The following is a 22075-nucleotide window of genomic DNA, read 5'->3' as shown; positions in this document are numbered from 1 at the left end:
TACTTAGTTTAGTGAAAAGCCTATACTCCTTCAACTCAAGCCTCTCTTCAGTTAGTTCTGCAGATAGCTATGACGAGTTTCTGCCCCCCAACACTGCGACTTCCATTCCCGCTTGTCCCTCAGCTCCTGGGAAAGCAGGACCCGCTTGCCAGCGTTGTTGCGTAGATTGGTAGGGGCGGGCTGGCGCGTGCGCACTGGCCTGTCTGCGGCGGGTGGACCATGGAGGCCCCACGGCCCTTTGCGCGGGAATGGTGCTCCCAATCACTTCCCCGGATGCGAGGAGGCCTTTTGAAGCTGTGGGTCTGGGAACTCTGGCTACTACTGCTGGATTTCGGTTTGAACGCGCAACTTCCTCACGAAGAGGACGTATCCTTTATCAATGAGTACGTGAACCTCCACAATGAGCTCCGGGGCAACGTCCTCCCCCGAGGGTCTAACTTGCGCTTCATGGTGAGGCTCTAAGTCGGTTGCCCAAACCAACAACCTCCTTGTCACGATGCCACCCCTCGGCCTCAGAAACCCGGGCACTGCTTCACTGAGGCTGACAGATCCCCGGGAACTGCACTTTTAGTTTGGGTTTAAAGAAACACTCAAATAAAAACACTGCCACTGTGACACACAGTTATTACCAAGATATTGCACAAAGCTGGGATTTGTAGAGGCGCCCATATGAGGGAGTGTCTCAGTCACCTCATCCCAGTCCTGGCCTTGATTTTGCGTTCTCTTACAATGTTATTCTTCCTTTTTCCTCCATTTTCCCCTCCTATTTCTGTTTTACATCTCATCAGCTATTCTCTAGCTACTAGTCTTCATGGTTGTCATTTAAAATGGCTGCAAAATTTATTGGATAAATATTCTCTTACCAGGCAATTAGGAGCTTCCAATTTATATTATTAAATGATATTGCAAGGACTGTTACCATAGACATAAGTCTTTTCTTCCTTCTGGATTAGTTCCTTAGACAAATTGGAGAAATGGGATAAATAGATTAAGGGTATGATATTTTTAATTTATATGATATATAGCAATTGCTATTCTAAAGGACTACACCAAATTAAGCAAATACTGGCAGTGTATTATAACTTATTTTCACACAATCATGGGAAGCAATGACTAAATGCTTACAAACTTGGACTTGAGAGTTAGACTTCCTGGATTTAAATCCAAGCTCCACAATCTACTGACTATAAGTAGCTATAAGTAAACTACTTAACTTTTTTGTGTTTTAGTTACTTCCTTTGTGAAATAAAAACAGTAATAATAATGTATAACTCATGGGATTATTGTGAACATTAAGTGAAATAATGCATAGAAAACACTTAGAATAGGGACTAGTACATAGTAAGCGTGTGATGTGGAAACAATATGCAAAACAAGGCAGTAGAAGGATAGTCCTTGGAGCATTGTTTGCAAATGGAAAGCTATCTAAAAGGCCATTAATAGGGGAATGGTAACAGTTATTATAGAGGACCCATACTATACTATGTTGACTTTGTAAAATTTAGGTAGATCTAGTTGTGCTAAAATGGAACAATCTAAGCAAAAACCGCCAAGTCGAAGGCCAATTATATTGTGTATGGTATGATTACAATATACAGAAAAAAAATCACCCAATACCTACCTGAAACATCCCCACTTATATCTTATATTTGAATGTGGTTGTATGTGTATGTATATAGAGATAGAGGAATGTATACATAAGCAATTTTTTTAAACAATTATTACCTTTGGGGAAGAATATTTATTTTCTATATTTGTGTATAATCTATGAAATTAACTAAGAAAACTAAGGAAATCTTAGTATTGGTTTTCAGAAATGTTTATTTTCAGATATATTGTAGCATGTATAAAGCATTTTGATTTTACAACTATTTTGCTGATTTATCTAAGTGTATTATTTTTGTTCTTGTCCTTAAGTAAACAGTAAACTTAATGAGTCTCTAAATAATGATAAATTTACACATTTCTGGATATTTCCAGATAGCTAGCCCGGGAACAGTATCTTGTGATATTTTCTTAGATTTCTGAGATCCATAAAACTTCACATATGCCTGTTTTATAATATTCACCAAGTACCACAATGTGTTAAGATTTTATATTTATAAAACAGAGAACACAAAATTTATGCCTGACTTTGTATTTTATTCCCCACATTACAATAGTTTGCATATACTCAGGATTCAATAAACAGTTCTTAGGTGAATATTTTAAATCATTGTATTACTATGTATAAAAGGAATGAGATTGAAAGTATATATTCTGAACAGACTACATTAATAGTATTATAACCATTTGCATCATCTAATAATATGATTTTTAAATTGCAATTGTATGGATAGTCCTTTGCCTCAGGAAATAGTTATTTCATCTATGAGTAACTCAAAAACATTTTCCCCCTTAGAAATTCCACAGACAAGCCCATAAGCACAAAGTTAGAATTGTTTTCCTTAAATAGAATATGAGAACTCAAGGAAAATAATTTAGAGAACAACAACAACAAAAAAAAAAAACCTCATTATTATTATTTTGTTTTCTTTGCTTTTTGCATTTTTTTCAGACTTGGGACGTAGCTTTGTCACGGACTGCTAGAGCATGGGGGAAAAAATGTGTGTTTAAACATAATAGTCATTTAGAAGAACTAAATATGGCCCATCCTAAATTTAATGGTATTGGTGAAAATATATGGGTCGGACCTGAAAATGAATTCACTGCAAGTATTGCTATCAGAAGTTGGTATGAAGAGAGGAAAAACTACGATTTTGAAAATGACAGTTGCTCTAGTGACTGTTCTAATTATAAACAGGTATCTAATTTTTATATTAACTCAATAGACTCCTTAATTGCTTTCCTACCAAGTTTTTATTGATTATGTATCAATTTTAAAAATAACCTCAACTCTTAAAGTTATTACTTCTAAAAAAGCAAAATTCTAATCAGAGGTGCCTGGGTGGCTCAGGCCTTAAGCGTCTGCCTCTGGCTCAGGGCGTGATCCCAGAGTCCTCGGATCAAGCCCCACATCAGGCTCCTCCACTGGGAGCCTGCTTCTTCCTCTCCCACTCCCCCTGCCTGTGTTCCCTCTCTCGCTGGCTGTCTCTCTGTGTCAAATAAATAAATGAAATCTTTAAAAAAAAAAAAATTCTAATCAGTCCTAGATCTTCAAAATGTCTGTAATTCCATCTATTCTGTGAACCGTACAGTTAAAACATCCTTTTAAATGTAGCAAATCTCATCTCCACCCAGAAATGAAAGGTGCTTTTCTAAAAGTAACACACACTGGAAAAGGAAGAAACCAGCAAATAAAAATTATTTTTAAATTATTGACTATAAATAAAAGTAAAAGACTTGATATTTTTTGCACAGATCAGTACACATACTACAATATAACTGAGTAAAACTTTTTTTTTTAAAGATTTTATTTATTTATTTATTTGACAGAGAGAGAGACAGTAGCAAGAGAGGGAACACAAGCAGGGGGAGTGGGAGAGGAAGAAGCAGGCTCCCAGCAGAGGAGCCTGATGCGGGACTCGATCCCAGGATCCCGGGATCAGGCCCTGGGCCGAAGGCAGATGCTTAATGACTGAGCCACCCAGGCGCCCCTCAGTAAAACATTTTAAGTGCAAATTAATAGCCTTATTTTCCTTTCTCCTGTCTAACTATCCACCTTTATACTTCATACTCCAACAATACTGAACCACTTGTTATTTCCTCTACATACACTTATTATTTCACTATCACATTATTTATAATCATCTATTTATATGTGATACTGTTCTGAGTACAGAGTGTTAGCCATACATTCGCAACACGACAAGAACGTAACATTATTTTGGTCTTCTATAAATCTTTGTATCAGGAATCAAGAAATTTTTGGATGAACTTTCAAGATGATTTAAGAGATGATTATTTTTCAGTCAATAGACTGTGATGTCATGTTTTATGCAGAACTTAAAATCTTGTAATTTTTTCAAGTTGAATTCATGTCTTTAAGTTCCATCAAATGAATCATGTTTCCAAAGATGTTTGATCCATTCTTTCTTCGTCTAGAAAATTATAGTGGTTCTCCATTGTTTTACTCATATCAAAGCCAGACTCCTTAATGTGATTTTAATAATCCCAGTAAATTAACCAAGTCTACTCTATGATCTACTCCTGTGATTTTTTACTCTGTAATTCTGGTATCCTAGACATTTTTGTTTCTTGTATTTGACCTGCTTAACTCCATTTCAACTGCTGCAGACTTTCTATTCTCTGTTATTTTAATGTATCACTCTATTTTTTTAAGAATCACATTTTTAAAACCACGAAAGCTTGGGATAAAGAGAAAAGGAAACCAGAAACTGTTTCTCTCATCCACAGATGTTAACAGACAAAACAAGTACTTTTTTGTTATGTGGAAGTATTAGAAATACTAAAGCCATACAGAGAATTTCTGGAATATCTTCAATCATTCTCATATTGTCACTCCAATTCAAGACCTGTTTTTCTTTTTATAGAAACCAGCTCTTTTATACATCTTTTTAAATTGCAGGCCCAGACTCTATTTTATTTTATAATGGAATTTCCTCAACAAAAGAAGAGAAATGCTGACTGCATTCAATTACTCTCTACTCTTGTATTGCTTTTCCTTCCTTTCTATAATCTTGATGTCATTTTTTCTTTCTAGTCACAACTTCCAGTCTTCCAAAACTCCTCCTCTTTTCCCTCTTCCTCTCTGTCAATAACCTAGAACTCTCAGGTGCCTTCCTTTGACTCTGAAACTCTCTGGATCAGTGTTTCTCAAACTCTTTATCCTAAGGCAGAACTTGCTAAAGGTTTCTCTAAACAGAGTTTGGGAAATGCGTCCCTAAATCTACGACAATTCTTTACCTGCATCCAAATAAAGAATACTTCATATTCCTTGAATTTCTTGGTTAACAGTTCTTTGTGAATTGAATATATTACTGTTTATAACATGACAGAGTAAATGTTTAGAATCAAATTTTGTTTTCTTTGAAAATTTTATTTTAGCTTGTTTGGGACACATCTTACAAAGTTGGTTGTGCTGTAACTCCATGTACAAGAGTTGGACATATTAGATATGCAGCAATTTTCGTATGTAACTATGCACCAGGGTAAGTTATTTTAAATCTTAAAAAGAATATAAAAATAAATTGGGAATTTTTCAAGGTTAAGTTTTCCTAACTTTCAAAATATTTTTCTAAATGTCTTTGTGAACTGTAAAAGAATCAAATATAAGATATTAAAGATTTTAAATTGAAATTGTTTCAATTCTATAATGAAAAAAGTCATATTTGGGGCATATTAATTTAACATACAAATCAGCCAAGTAGTACTTCCTTGAAGAATTTTAACTTTAGTATTATTTCACAATATCTAGCCTAATTAGCATAAGATTAAGTTATTTTCCAAAATAGTTTATTCCCATATTTATAATAAAAGTCAAAAATAAGGTTAGATGTGTTGAAATGTATGTTGTAAGAATTTTTTCAGGAGAGCCTCAGTTTTGTAACTGAAAGACACTTAACTGACCATCCTTGGCAAGGTGCATTATTATTTGAGGCTAGTCTCATATTAAAAATCATAATGTCTCAAAGATGCAAGAATGCTTCAAAAGTCTTCTTTTGAAGAAATTTGATTCTTTCCCCTTACTTACCATGTGATTATTTACCCTACACCCGAATACCTTCCTATGATGGGAAATAACTACCTTCCAAAATAGCCTCCATCTCTGGGGAGTTTTTTTTTTGGAAAGTCTGAAGTTTTCTTATAGGTCAAGATGATACTATAAGTAAGATTATTAAAATGTCCAACTAAGTGAGAAAATATCCTAATCAACATGTCTGGAAAAGAGTAAAAAATTGACTACATGCTAGGATTAAGAAAGAATTTCTGCCAAATAAAATGCTCTGGGACTAAACCAAAAAGAAAAAACAAACAAAAAGCTCCATCAATTACTGATTACTGATTATAGTCCTCTGATTAGGGAAAATAAGAGAACTATGATGTAAATCGAATTACACTCAGAAATTCCCTTCCTGACCCTGTTTTGTGACCCTGAACACAGTCATGCAAAACAGGTCCAGGATGTAGCATCATTATAATACTTTTTAGTCTTCCTTTCATTCCTACAGACTGAAAGCATTGGGACCTATTACAGGGAGAAACTTTTGAAAGTTAACTGATGATTGGTATTGAAAATGCAGAGAGCCAGGTACTGATTTAAGGGAGGAAAGAAGTCCCCTCTGATGCACTAGTCTTCATTTACTCACTCAACAGCTGCGTACAAGGCACTGATCTATCTACCAACAAGACCAAAAAACACTAACCATGTTTGGTTTGTAGTCTTGGAAGGGAGACCAACAAACAATAAATAAACACATAAATAAATAAATAAATAAATAAATAAATAAATAAATAAATAAAATTTAATTAGATAGTAGAATATGCCATAAAACAGAAAGCAAGATAAGCAGATGGAATATGGAATATAGATAGGGTAATTGTAAGAGAAAGTGGCATTTGGTCTGAAGATGACTAAAGAACATTTCAGATAGAAATAAGAGCATACACAAAACCTTTGAGCTTGGAATGAATTTAGCATGTTTCAGAAATGAATAACTGGTTAGAGGTAGGAGTTGAGGTAGAAAGTTAGGTGAGAGCTACACCAAAATAGCATGTTAAGGATTTTGGAATTTATCCTAAGTAATGGCCAAGCCAATGGAAAATCTTAAGCAAGTGAATGACATGATCTTATCTATGTTTTGAAAAGAACCCTTAAAAAAAAATTATCCTTGCTATTGTATTGAACATTGAGTCTAGGGAAATATGGGTACAAAGAGGAAGCAAGCACAATTAGATTATTTCTATGTAACAGGCTATAGACTATGGGATTCTTTTTTAAGTAAGCCCTACAAACATTGTGGGGCCTGAAATCATGACTCTGAGATCAAGAGTAGCGTGCTATATTGGATGAGCCAGCCAGGTGCCCCTAGTCTATTTTGGATCAGAATTTTAGTATGTGCATTGGTTTTCTATTGTTACATAATAAATTACCACAAATTTAGTGACTTTAAACAGTACACTTTTATTATTAAACAGTTCTTTAAGCTGTTAAGTTCATGCACAGTTGTGGCTGGATTCTCTGCTCAGGGTCTCAAAGGCCAATATCAAGAACTTGACTGAGTTCTTATCTCTAAGGCTCTAGGGAAGAATCTGCTTCCAAGCACATTCTGATTGTTAGCAGAATTCAGTTCAATGTGATTATAGGACTTGGACCGCATTTACTTGCTGGCTCTCAGTCAGAGGTTGCTCTCAGCTTCTAGAGGCTGCCCACATTCCTTAACACAAAGCTCCCCCATCTTCAAGTCGCAGAACCTTCCCATGCTTCAAATCTCTGACTTTTCTTCTGTGACCAGCTTTTAGAGTGCTTTTAGAGTACCCAAATGATTGAGTCAGGCCCACCTGGATAATTTTCGTATTTTAAGGTCAACTGTACCATATAACATAAATTATTAGTAATGGAAGTAAAGTTCATCATATTCTCTGTCTTGGGAATTATGCAGGGCGTGTATACCAGGGGAAGGTATCTTATGGTCCATCTTAGAATTTGCCTACCATAGAATGGGAATTGAGAGGAAAGGTCAGTTTCTGCATATATCATGGAGCTATCTGGAGCTAATAAAACCAGTTGATGGATTTGACTTGAGGGATAAATGGGATGCAATAATCTAAGATGATACCTAAGTCTTTAGTTTGAACAATTGGGTGAATAATAATGCCATCAGCTCAGATGGGGAAGAACAGGAAATGTGTTTTAGGTTTGGACATATTAGGTGGAAATATAAATGTGGAAAATGAAGTGAATCAGAAGTAAAAAGTTCTATGAAGGTCTGGGATAGGTTTCTAAGCAGAAGAAACTACTGGTATAAAGGCCCTGAGATAGAAATAAATTATAGTCTTGAATGAGATCACCTTATGTGAGAGTATAGAGACTTAATTGAAGGATGAAGCCCTAGAACACTACGGTATTTCAACTTTAGACAAAAGAGATAAGAGGAAACCTAAACGGTGCTGGTTAAGGGTACTTGGAAGCCAAGTGAAGAACATGAGTCAATATGCCCAAAGTGGTTAACTGTATGAGATGCCTCTGAAAAAATGAAAAGCATGAGGAAGGAGAGATGACAGTTTCATTTGATAAGATGAAGGTATTTGGTGACCTTAATAACAGTAGTGAATATAAGAGTACCCTGTAAGTAGAGCGATAAGATGAAGCTACAAGGTAGGACTACTCTTCTTTCTACCCAGCTGTCCCATAAGCTTCTTTCTCTTGAAATTTCTACCAGCCATTTTTCTTTTTTTTTTTTTTTTTAAGATTTTATTTATTAACAGAGAGAGACAGCCAGCGAGAGAGGGAACACAAGCAGGGGGAGTGGGAGAGGAAGAAGCAGGCTCCCAGCGGAGGAGCCTGATGTGGGGCACGATCCCAGAACGCCGGGATCACGCCCTGAGCCGAAGGCAGACACTTAACAACTGAGCCACCCAGGCGCCCCATCTAGTGATTATTCTTCAAAGATATTTCTAAACAAGATAAAGTAAAACTTTAAAAGTATTAATTAGATTAGCCTTGAATTTAGGTATTGGAGTTGGTACGATCAAATATGACCATGAGAATGTAAGCTTCAGTGATAGGTCATTTTATTAACTAAGCTAGGAAAATATGTAGTGTGGAGGAAAACAATATGTTTATTTTTGGACATGTTGTATCTGTAGGTGACTGCAGGACCTTTCATTCAATTAAATATATATTTGTAGTAGGTGCACCAAACACTGACTAGGCAAGAGAATTCCATATTTTTTTAATATGATGTCTATCCTGAAAACACTTGTACTCTGTTGGGAAGAAAATATGTGAAAAAAAAATACGTAAATAAATAAATAAAAAGCAACATTAACAAAATACACACATATGTAAATTTTAAATAAAAAGGAGTTGTAAAAGCAGGTATGAAATCATAGAAACAATTACGTGAATATAGATTTAAAAGCAGTCAGCTTTGATGCATAGATGATATGTATTAGAGGGGGGAAAAGGTCAATAGGTAAGGTAAGACCTCTGGGATTGAGGAAAATGACTTGAATCTAATGCCAAAAGAAGTAAATACTGGTGTCCAAAAGTATTTAGTAAAGAAATTTTTCTTTATGTAATAGTTAAGGAAATAGAGTCTGGCAGGTGGTGCCATTTTCTTTACTTCATAAACAGATAGCTAGAATATATTTTTCCCAGCCTCCCTGGAAATTTGGTGGGGCCCTGTGACAAGCTCTGGCCAATGGAATTAGGCCACGTTCAGGCCTAGCCTTTAAAAACTTCCCACATGATCCTTCACACTCTTGATCTTCTGTCATCTGCTGGCTGGACACAGAGGATCTGGTGGAAGATTCAGTTGTCCTAGAGGGTGGCACAGCCACAGGATGAAGTGAGCCTGTGCCCCAGAATGACTACCCAGAGAAAGTTCTCTTCTACCACTGTCAACACCTATACTTCCATGACGTGAATTCTGCCTACCATCGCATGGAAATGGTGAAGGAAGGTCAGATCAGGATATAGTTTGAAGATAGAGCTAATAATACCTGCCGATTGGGTTAACTTTAAGAGTGACTATAATAGAATAATCAAGGATGCTATCTATGTCTAATCTAAGCAACTGGATGAGTGGCGATACCATTAAATCAGATAGGGAAGGCTCATAAGTGAGTAGACCTTGTGGGAAGGTCAAGTGTTCTGTTTCAGACACATTGGGTAGACAGACAAATGTGGGACATGTGAATGAATCATGAGAAGGAGCTAGTCAGATGAAGGTGTAGGATAGGTTCTTAGGTAGTAAGAACTGCAGATAAAGAGAGTGGGGCAGAAATGAGTTGGTCCTGCATGAGATCACCTTGTGAGAAAGTAAGTATGGAGAATAGAACAGAAGAGACTTAAGGACTAAGCCCTACATCACTTCAGTATGTCAATTTCAGGCAAAGAGTTATTAAGAGTGTAAAGAGAGTCTAGTGAGGTAAGAGAGAAACTAGAACTGTGCTGGCATTTTTAAAAAATAACATTTAGACTTTTTTTTCCCACCAGTCTCTTTTTATTATATATGAGGTTGCTCTTTTTCCATGCTTTCCTGCATACATAATAATTTATGATTCAATGATATATCATATTGTAATCATTTTAGACATTTTGGTTTTTTTTTTTAAGATTTTATTTATTTATTCGACAGAGATAGAGACAGCCAGCGAGAGAGGGAACACAAGCAGGGGGAGTGGGAGAGGAAGAAGCAGGCTCATAGCAGAAGAGCCTGATGTGGGGCTCGATCCCAGATCGCCGGGATCACGCCCTGAGCCGAAGGCAGACGCTTAACCACTGTGCCACCCAGGCGCCCCATTTTAGACATTTTGAATAGCAGTTTAAATACATTAAGTGCAAACAATGCATATAACCATTTGAAGTGATGATATTATGAAGAGCTATGACAAGTTCACAAATGTTCAGTGACTACCATATCACATTCACTGCCTGGCTGTGATTTTGAGACACAATCAATGGTAACATGTATCTCATTTGCAGAGGTGTTAAAATATGAAAACATGTGCATATTAGAATTATGAAATACAGTATATAACTGAAAGGAAACATCTATAAAATAATGTATATCCTTAAAGTAAAAACATGTTATATGAAATAATATTTTATTCTCAATTTAGTACAACTATTTCATATTTTAAAATATTGGCTGTGAAGCACTAAATTTGATTTTATGAACTATTAAAAGCTCATGACTTGCAGTTTGAAAAATAATGCCAATTTAGAATACTACTCTATATAGATGTTTAGCAGTAGAGAAAAGAAAAAGAGGTCAGTGTGTAGAGTTACATGAAAGCTGTTTTTTATAACCTTGGTTGCTAATGCATTTTTATAAGCTAAACAAAGCCATCAATAAAAAAGAGAGAGGTAGACTATATTAGAACATACAAGGGAAGGGGGAAGACTTGAAGTGCAAGTTCTATATGGAAAAAAGCAGAAGAGAATTATAGGAAAAGTAAATGTAGAGAACTCTTAATAATGAATATTTTTCTTCCTTTCTTGCTTAATGGAGCTCATGAAGATTTAACCTATTTCTTTGATCTTTCAAAAGAAAAGATTTCAGATTTATTCATACTTTCTGATTTCTTTGCTTTCTATTTTATAATTTTGAGATATTCAATCTTCCAAGTATCTTTTAGAAATAGAGGCTCTTTTTGTTAAGGTATACAGCATTCCTTTATCTTTAATCCTACTTAATATTGAAGATATTTGCAGTTATATATTTTCCTCTGATTGCAACTTCTGCTGGACCTTAGGATTTTGTTTGGTATAGCCTCTTTCTCATTATTTTCTATGGACTGTAATTTTAGGTCATTTTAATAAAATATGTGTGATACTTGATACATAGTCATAATAGAAAATTCATGATAGAAATTCAAAAGCATAAACTAATGTTCCCATTTCTTCCAGTTATCCTCCCCAATATTTTATCCTAAAAGATATATTCTGTGCATATACAAAAGTGTATCTGTCTGTGTGTGTGTGTATGTGTTTCCGCAATTCAAACAGAAGCATACCATACTTCCTGTGGTTTCTTTATTTTTTTTTTTTACTTAGTGATATGCACTGGAAGTCTTTCCATTGGAGTACACAAAGAGTGTCCAGATTCTTTTTAAGATCTTTACAGTGTTTTGTTTTTTAATGGATGTGTGAAAGTTTAAACAATGCTCTCAGGGTGCCTGGTCAACACAGCCGGTTAAGTGTCTGGCTCTTGGTTTTGGCTCAGGTCATGATCTTTGCAAATAGAAAATAACGTAGTGGGAACACTGTATTTGCCTTCATTTTCTCTGAGAGAATTAGCAAAACCATAGCCAGAGAAACGGAATCCAAGCAAAGAATGTGTTATTTGCTGAGCAAAGGATATATCAGTGTTTTATTGATGTTAAGATGCCTTGTATTCAGGACTAGGATCCCAAGGAGAAGATGGCTGCAAAGAAGGACCCCCAAAAGTCAGTAAAAATTCTTTATGGGTCTTTGGTCAACTCAAGCTACACAGAAAAGATTAAATAGGAACAGTTGCTTGGAAGCTGAAGACCTGCACAGAAATTTCAGAAGCTGCACAGTGCTGAGAAAACACAGTTGCAGTCTGGGCTCAACCAAAATGGAAAGATCAGCCTGGGGTCTTACCAAGCAGAACATAAAAATCCAGAAAATATGAATACATTTGATTATATAAAAATTTAAAATTAATTTATAGCTAAAGAAATACCATAGGTATAGCCAAAGAAGAAAAAATATACTGGGAAAATATATTTGTGGAATATATGGCAAAGTTAGTCTCGTTAATTTACAAAGAATTCATACAAATAATGAAGAAAAAGAGAAACAACCCAGAAGAATAATTTACAGAAGATATGAAAAGTTCATTTACTAAAAAGAAAAAAAAAAGGTCATTAATCATATGAAGAGATATTCAGTCTCATTCATAATTGAAGTAATTCAAGTAAAAACAAATATAAGTTACTACTTTTCACTCATCCATCTGAGAAGATACAAAAGCTTAAATGATATTCTGCACATGTGATGGGATGATAAATTGGTATAACCTTTCTGGATTTGACAGAATAACAAAATTTAAAATATACTTATTTTTTGATCTTGTAATCTCCTTATTAGAACTTTATCTTATTAATATCTTCATGAAAATTGGCCAAGAATATAAATATACATATATATACACAAGGATAACCATTTTAGCATGTTTTAATAGCATGAAACTGAAATAAAAAAAACCTAATGACTCCAGTAATAGCAGACTGAGCAATTAATTTACCATGCATTAATGTATAACCGTTGAAAATACTGGTGTCTTTATGTACCAGTCTCACTTGTTAGATGAAAAAGTAAGATGCAGAACAATAATAAGTAAGATTGGGTTTTTTTGTTAAGCAGCTAGCATTACCAGAAAATACAGTGATTCAGAAGAGAGAAATGGGAAATTTCAGTTAGGTGGGTAGCTCTGCTCTACTAGTCATTCAGAGACCCAGGTGGCTCCCATTTTGTTTCTTCACCATTCCCTGGAGGCAGAATCTATGTCTACAGATCAAGTCCAAGTTACAGATAAGGGCTAGCTTAATCGTATAATAAGGCAAAAAAAATGTATTGTCAGCATGACCATCTCTTAAAGCACAAGTGGGAAGTGATGCACATTACTGCTGTTTGCATTCCATTGGGTATAAAACTGATCACATGCCCACATCTAATTTCCAAGGGAAGCTGGGAAACATAGCAAGGTTAGCCAACAATGTGACAAGCTAAAATACTGTTATTTCTGTATTTTAAGAGAGATTAGATTGATAGCTAGCAGTCTATCACAATATATAAGTACTGAGAATTTTTATGAAAAAAAAAAACTTGTTTCCGGTAGGAATAGCAAGAAGCTGTTAAACAGAAGTTATCTTTGGGGAGACAGAAGGAAAGTGGAGGATGGAAACATTTTCCCCTTTAAGGTTGCCCTTCTACCGGCTTGGTGGGGAGTCTGCTTCTCCCTCTGACCCTCTCCCCTCTCATACTCTTTCTCGCTGTCTCTCCCAAATAAATAAATAAATAAAATCTTTAAAAAAATAAAAAATAAAAATAAGGTTATCCTTTCTGCTTCCTCCTTTCCATCATATACTTATAAGTATTATACATGTATTACTTTACTTATTTATTAACTTTAACATCAACAAAGGATATCTGGATCAAAGATCCAGATCAGAGATGAGAGATCAGAGAAGTATTTAAGACATTTTTAGAAGGCATTAGTAACTGGATTAGTAGGTCATTATATTAAGTAATGAGAAAGAGGAGGAGCGCCTGGGTGTTCAGTCAGTTGTGTCAGACTCTTGGTTTCCACTGGGGCTATATCTCATGGGATTGAGCCCCATGTCAGGGTGGGGCGGGGGGGGGGGGGGGAAATCCATGCTCAGCAGGGAGTCTGCTTGAAGATTCTCTTCCTCTCTCCCTGCCCTTACTTTATGCATGCTCTCTCTCTAAAATTAATTAATTCTCTAAAATTAATTAATTCTCTAAAATTAATTAATTCTCTAAAATTAATTAATTAAATCTGTAAAAAAGTAATAGAGAGGAAATAGTCAAGGAAGATTCTCAGAATTATAATTCAAGCATGACTGGTATTGTCATTAACTTCAATGGGAAACACTGAACCTATTGGGAGGGAAGTTGATGAATTCCATCTTGAACATAATGAATTTGAGTTGGCTGTGATTTGCCCACTTTGAGATGTTCAATAAGCAAGTGGTTATATGGGTCAGAAGCTCATGAGTGAGGCATGGCAAAGAACAAGTATTTGGAATGCCAGAGTACATAGGGTAATTGAAATCATCTGAGTAAATGGGATTGCCTAGTGAGAGGTATAGAGTAAAAAGAGAATAGCACCTCCGGTATCTCATGCCAACATTTAATGGCAATTAGAGGAAGATGAAGTGGGAAGAGGAACCTAAGAATGACCACACAGGGAGGAGAAAAAAACAGAAGCATATGGTATCACAGGAGGCACGGGGGAAAGAATGTTTTTAGAAGGAGGTAGTAGTCCAAAATTTCTAATTCTAAGAGGTCAAGCAAAGTAAGGACTTTAAAATATCAGATTAAAGAGAAGTTCATTGATAAACACAGGAAAAGCCATTTCTGTGGAGTAGAGGAAACTGATGCCATCTGGGAATGAATTGAGGGCTCTTTATTGTTGTTTTTGTTTTGTTTTGTTTTTAAAGTGGAAAAGATTTGAGCTTATTTAAATATTGACATGAAAGGTCAAATACAGAATAAAAGTAATTCTTTATAAAGAACAAAGGCAGATTGTGTGTGTGGGTGTGTTCGTGTGTATACGTATGTAAAGATACAAGTTCCTGAGAAAATGGAATGGTATTAAAGAGATTAGCCTTAGAAAGGAGGAAGGGGCTTTTCTTCAGTTGTATTAGAAAGGAAGGAAGAAGGGAATAGGTATATTTGTCATATTTAGTGTCAAAATATTTCTCATATTCCAATCTAAAGGCTATTATATTTCACTGTGAAGTAGGACAGATCATGTCCTGAGAATAAAGGGGGAGACAGTGAAGCTAGAATTTTGAGAATTGGGAAGGTTATTATGGAAGATGGGGGAGGAAGATGACTAGAGAAACAGAAAGATTCTCTACCGAGTATAGTGATTTTTCCCCAGCAACACCCAGCAGCCTTGAAGTAGACATGGAGCATGCAGACAGTAAGGTTCTGTCATTTTTTCCAACACTGGGTTTTTGTCAGGTAGACATAAAGGAAAACAGTGCAGGAGAGTTTTAGGGTTTTAGCCAGATAATATGCAAAGCAATAGACCTAAGCTTTATAGAGAAGAGACAATAGGATAGATAGGGAGAAAATAGACTTGCAGTACCAATTAACTTAATGGAGAAATATGGCAGGAATAATGAGTAAGCAAGCTGCAAGGATAGGTGGCTACAATCAGTGAATGGAATGTGTGATTTTGTGAGTTCAGAGGTAGAATGGTTTTAGGGAATAACAAGATCCAGAATATGGCTACAAAAGCAATAATTATGGAGTATTGCTTGAGATGGTAAAGACAGCCAGTAACAGACCAAGTTATAAGCACATTGTAATCATCTATGTCCCAAATTTAGGGACAATGACCATTTGAACTGAAAAGGGAGATGGTGACCCGGGTACCAAAGTGAATAAGGAGGCATGAACAGAAGGAAGATGGTACCTTAGGGAGGATTAAAGGATGGTGTAACTAAATAATATCCACCTCAAAGGAGCTTTTTTGGTGTTTAACTGTTTTAACTGTGGTCCCTAGACCTATAGGGGTGAGAGTGAGGGGAGGAGATGTTACTGAGTTTTACAGAAAGCTTTGGGGCACCTGGCTGTCTCAGTTGGTTGAGCGTCCGGCTCTTGGTTTCTGCTCAGGTCATGATCTATACGGTATAGCTCTATCGTAAAATTTAAGTAATGATCTTCTAGTGGACTTGGGCTTGGACATGTGTATAGTTACTCATTAGGCCACCAGGTAACACGTCCTTATCTAGGGCCTGGACACATGTCCTATAAGTGGTAATATACGGAAGGTATGGCCAGATATGAATCTAAATAATGTTCCAGAGGACTGCTCAGCCTTGACTTGGTCTCAGCAAACCACTAGGCTGATTCTTGGAAAAAGCAGATGCCTAAAAAAAGAGAAATTTGTTTCTTCAAGTACTGCCAAGGCAGCTATGAAATTTCAGTGGACCTTGCTGGTAATAGGTACTCAACTGTTGTTTTCTCCTAATTCAGCCCAATAATTCCAATTGCAGTTGTGGAATTGTACTGTAGATTCGGACTTGACTTGATTTAGGTTAAACTTCTTGCAGACTCAGAACAAGAAAAGGATTGGCATGGGAGAGTATTAGTCTGGCATTTCTGGCTATATAATATAAATAGTGATATGAAATTCGAATCTTTGGGAAAGAGGGCCCGTTGTATTCTATCATGATGTAAATTGACATACATATATTTTATTTGCCTTTCCAAAGTTACTCTAGGCTGCAGTCATCAGACATTATGGTCGGTAGGTGATTGGCCTATGCTGCAGGTTTTAAAGGCAGTCTTTGTAGTGAGCAGCTTTTTGCATAGGTTCCAGTGCATGGTCCTCCATCGCTGGTGCCTAAGGACAGGAGAAGGTGCTGCTTTTGTAGTGGAGGCATCTGTTTCAGTGATACGGAGCTAGGGCAGGAAGAGTAGGCTAGGGTGTAGGTAGAAGTGACTAGATCAAGTCTTAAATTTTTGAAAGGCTAGTGTTCTGGCTAAGATCTAAACAAAATGCATTTCTTCCTTGAAATGGTTTGATAGTGGAGCAGTGACTTTAGAGAAGCGATGTGTGATCTGCTAATAACTACAAACCCCTGGATGTCTTTGATGGACTTGAAGGCTTGCCATTCACGGGTATCGGATACCTTACTGGGTATCACCAAAAACGTCTGATAAGATATGACTCAGAAATTTGATTTGCAAATATGTATTTCTTAGGTTTCACCCTTCTTCCAGATGGCCCAGCATGACCTAACCAGGGGCTTCCATGCCTAACCTTTGTTTTTAAAATGTCCACCTACACACTGAGTAAATAAGTATTCCTATTAAATATAATTTCTCTGCCTATCTTCCCTCTTTCTTAACCTAAATCCTTCATATAAGCTTCCCTTGTATCTACTTTGGGGCCTCTTTTTCTTACCTAGCTCTAGGCAATTGATGTAATAATTTCTCACTTCTTGCCTCTGTTCTGTACAATGGATTAAACCAAATTTGTAAAATCCCATTTACATTTATTTGCTTGTTTATATATTTACATATTTTTAAGGCAGACCTCTAAGTAAATCATGCAGCTGGGTCTTTGGGACAATAGGCACTTCAGGATTTTGCAAACTTTTCAGAAAATTAATATATCATTTCTATGAAACTTTTTATATATTTGTACAAAGCAGAAAGCAATTATAAAACATTCTATAACATCATTTTGGGAGGAAAATTTTGTTACAAACTAAAATTAAAGCAGCTTTAAACCTCGCTCATACTTAAATCACAGTACTTTGTTTCAAAGACATGGGGATTCATTTCAGAAGAGACTATTTTCTTGGGGGAAAAAGGAGAAGATTACATCTCCAATTTCAGTACTTCCTAAAGTCCATTTTCTTAGTTAAATCACCTTTATAACCTAGCTAAAAATTGGTAACCATATTATTTCAATGATGAAATTTGAGACTTTTTCTAACTAAATGTTTTCTGCTTTTCTGTAGAGGATCTCTGTCGAGAAGGCCTTACAGACCAGGAATAATTTGTGCTCGATGCAGCAGATTTGACAGATGCACAGATCTTCTATGCAGTAAGATAAAGAAAATAACTTAAACATAAAAAAATCCGTAACACATTGGATGACAAGAAAAATGAAGTGTTGAACACTAGTTTTTCATTGTCATGTTAATATTGTTCTTTTGATCAGAGTGGTGTTATTATATTAACAAAGGAGGGTTGAAACTGTATCATCTTTAGAATTTTCTAGACCTCATGGCCTTTTTTGCTCTCTCTTACCCCTGTTCCTGCCCTAGAGACCTACCACAGTGTCTGAAAGAAGGAACGGGAAGGAACAGTTCTCTCCTAAAGAAGCATGCCAGTTAATTCCTGAAATAGCAGCCTGTTTGAGAATGACTGCTCTAAAGGATAGGATATTCTAAAATATTTATAAAGAGAAAAGAAGTAAAGTAGCACACATTTAATAGCCTTTTCTTTTAGTTTTTTTTCCTCCAAAATATTCAAAAAATAAAAGAAAATATGTTTGGTTTAATTTGTTTTAGTTTTTCCAAACATAAGCGCATGTAATCCGAAAGTACAACCACACCTGGAACATATGATGCTTAGAAGAATGTGTTAGGGGATAAATTGAGACAGTGAGGGCACACTGTGATTTTGTGATAAAGAAGTTAATGGACAATTTCATCATAATGCCACTGCTGATGTGAATCTACCCTAACATTCTTGCCCTTGCTTCACTTGAATCAAGATGCAAAATTTTGCTCTTCCTCTTCCCATTTTCTTTCTCCTCCTAAAAAAATTCAATCCTAAAATCAGTAAGTAGGTCAGAACGAGGTAGGCATCCACACAGAGGTCCACAAGATGTGACATATTAGAGCCTAAGCGAATGACAAGGGATTTATACATAGTGCAGTAGACATGAGGAGGCAGCCTAAGCAGGGTGAGGACAGTGTCCACATGGGGGTATGGTCTTATATAGGAGGTTAGAGCCTCTATCAAGTGAAATGGGTATCCATGAATGAGGTCAGACTTGGAATATTAGAGACATACCAGGATGAAGGGATCTCCATACCAAGAGCTCTCAGTATGTGGTATCTGAGCCCTAAGTATGAGGAGAAGGGCATCAACATGGTTTGGGAGTGAGAAGCCCACCTTATAGTATCAGAGACTGAGCAGGTAAGGACTACATCCATAGAGGGATGGTTCAGCACTGACTGCTGGAGCCCAAGCAGACTGTGGAAAGGATTCACATATAGGGATGGCCTGGTAAGAGGTATTAAAATCTATACAGATAAGGGGGCATCCATGTTTAGAAGCAATTTCACATGAGGAATCAGAGTCCAAACTAGGTGAGGAAATCTTTGATGTGGGGGAGGTGGCCTGGCATTGGAGGGATCAGAGCCCTAGTGGATAAGGAAGGAATCTACACTGGAGAAGCTCAAAGCTGGGTTTCATAGTCTGAGCAGGATGGGAGGGGATCCAAGTGGAGGATCAGACTATAGGTTGCCAGATTAAATACAGGATGCCCAGTTAAATTTGGACTTCAAGTAAACAACAACAACAAAAAACTTTTAATATAAGTATATTCCAAATATTGCATGGGATATACTTGTCTAAGAAATTCTTTGTTGTTTTCTGTAATTTGAATTCAACTAGGCATCCTATATATTTTTTAAATTTTATTGAAATTACAGTTAGTTAACATACAGTGTAATATTAGTTTCAGGTGTACAATGTAGTGATTCAGTGCTTCATTCAACACCCAGTGCTCATCACAACCAGTGCATTCCTTAATCCCCATCCCTGTTTAACCCGTCCCCCACACACCTCCCTTCTGGTAACCATCAGTTTGTTCTCTGTAGCTAAGAGTCTGTTTCTTGCTTTGCTTCTCTCTCTTGTTTCCCCTTTGCTCATCTGTTTTCTTAAATTCCACATATGAGTGAAGTCATATGGTATGAGTGAAATCATATGGTATTTGTCTTTCTCTGACTTATTTCACTTAGCATACTCTCTAATTCCATCCATGTCGTTGCAAATGGCAACACCCTATATTTTTATTTGTTGAATCTGGCAACTCTACAGCCTGGTGTGGGGTTTTTAATGTCCAAGCAGGATGAGGAAGGCACCCATGTAGGGGAGAGAGTAGAGGCAGTAATGAAAAGTAGAAACATACCAGGGATTGATCAAAGAAACAAATAGATTAAGGATAATGGAAGCCAGTTTTCTCACTATCAGAGAATGGAGTATAAATATGTAATAGAAGAAAACAAACATGGATCTTGTTATTAATTGAAATCAGATGTATTGGAACTTAAGGGTTTTGATAAATATAAATAACATAGATGTAAATATTTGTATATGTATGTATCTATATACATATACTCCTTAGCTCTGAGATGATTTTGGAGCAGTGGCCTCCCACCCCCAAAGGAATGAGCACAACTAGCACCCACATCTTGGTTTCCAAATTCTAGCCTGCAGTAAAAGAAATGAGGGCTCATTGGAGAAAGGTCCCAGGGCTGGGACAGGGAAAATATAAGATAAACCCAGACTATTTTTTTATACCCAAAATCAAAGAAGTGCTCAAAGAGTGATGGGGACAGGGCGCCTGGGTAGCGCAGTCTTTAGGCGTCTGCCTTTGGCTCAGGGCGTGATCCCGGCGTTCCGGGATCGAGTCCCACATCGGGCTCCTCCGCTGGGAGCCTGCTTCTTCCTCTCCCACTCCCCCTGCTTGTGTTCCCTCTCTTGCTGGCTGTCTATCTCTGTCAAATAAATAAATAAATAATCTTAAAAAAAAAAAAGAGTGATGGGGACATGTAGCAAAATAGACACACAGGACACAGAAGACATCTTAAAGGACTCTCAGTGATCAAATCTGGGACAATTTGAGTACTGAAATAAAAATAGTAATTGATTATAACGCATTGGACACAACAGGAATCTGATTCATGCTGATATAAATTAGTAAATGAATAAATTAGAAGTTTGATGAGGAACAGTGTATTACATAGTTCCAAAGTTACTCCCCATAAAAATATTTAATTACTAATAGGAAAAGAGTGATTGCACAATGGAGCAGACTGGCAGACACCACCCTAATAAAGCGATCCATGTGAACATCATCAGCAATGGGCAAAATCAAAACCAAACCCTTCACCACCTGAGTGGATGCAGTGAGAATAACACAGCATCGCTTCTGTGATACTCTTGCCGAAGATGCACAACCAAGGCCAATCACAGGAAGTGTCAAATAAGCCCAAATTTCAGATTTGTTTTTAAAAAACTAAAGATTTGTCTGCAAGATAACCAGCCTGTTATCTTCAAAATATGTCAAGATCATGAATGTCAAAGACTGAAGCACTGTCCCAGACAGAAAACAATTAAGGGACATGAAAACTCAACGTAATGCGTGATTCTGAACATGATCTTTTGTTACAAAGGATACTATTAGCACAGCTGGCAAAAAATGGAATGAGGTCCAAAGATTAGAAGTCAGTAAAGTAACAATGTTAATTTCCTGATTTTGTTGGTCGTATTACAGTCACATAGAAAAATATCCTTGTTTGTAGGAAATAGTAAGTACTCCCAGATGATAAAGTATCAGATTGGCCACTGCATTAAAATGGTTCAAAATAAAAGTTATTTGTACTGTATTGCAACTTTTTTCTAAATAAGGAATTTTTTTGAATTAAAAAAAATTTTTGTTAATGCAAAATCTAAGGAAAGCAAATCAATTTGAAGTTTGTTTGTTTGTTTTTTTAATAGTCCAAAGGAGAGATGAGGTTCATCCTGGAGTATTTGTAAGAGGAAGAGAGATGATAAGACAAATTTGATTAATATTTATGGAGCAAAATTAGCAAGTCTTAGAGACTAATTTGATATGGTGATGAGAAAGGGAGTCTTATATAAATATCAGATTTGGTGCAATTGATTGAGATGAATTATGTGAAGAGGGGAAGCTATGGAAAATAGATGATGGGTTTTGATCATTATTAACTTTAAATACCTGTTTAATATCTGAGTAGATAAGACTGATAAGCTTAGGGTACAGATCAGGGCTCTATTTCAAAATCATAAGCATATAGGCAAGTCTAAAAATATAAAAAAGGAAGAACTCATCCGGGTACAACACACAGAGAAAGACGATTAGTATACTAAAAATAGGATCCTGGGGGG

At 36.3% G+C, this 22075-nt stretch overlaps 1 protein-coding gene across 1 annotated transcript; it reads left to right on the top strand.

Annotated features, from left to right (window-relative positions):
• Positions 1-219: 219 nt before the first annotated feature.
• Positions 220-18071, top strand: GLIPR1L2 (GLIPR1 like 2). The gene is given in 5 exon segments (XM_045811141.2): positions 220-450; positions 2558-2803; positions 5008-5111; positions 17887-17992; positions 17994-18071. Coding segments are annotated over 5 exon segments (765 nt in total).
• Positions 18072-22075: the final 4004 nt, after the last annotated feature.

This window comes from Ursus americanus, chromosome 17 (assembly GCF_024610735.1).
Source record: "Ursus americanus isolate L20-20 chromosome 17, mUrsAme1.1.p, whole genome shotgun sequence".
NCBI lineage: Eukaryota > Metazoa > Chordata > Mammalia > Carnivora > Ursidae > Ursus > Ursus americanus.
The sequence above is the reverse complement of the archived record's forward strand: the minus strand, read 5'-3'. Positions and strand labels throughout refer to the sequence as shown.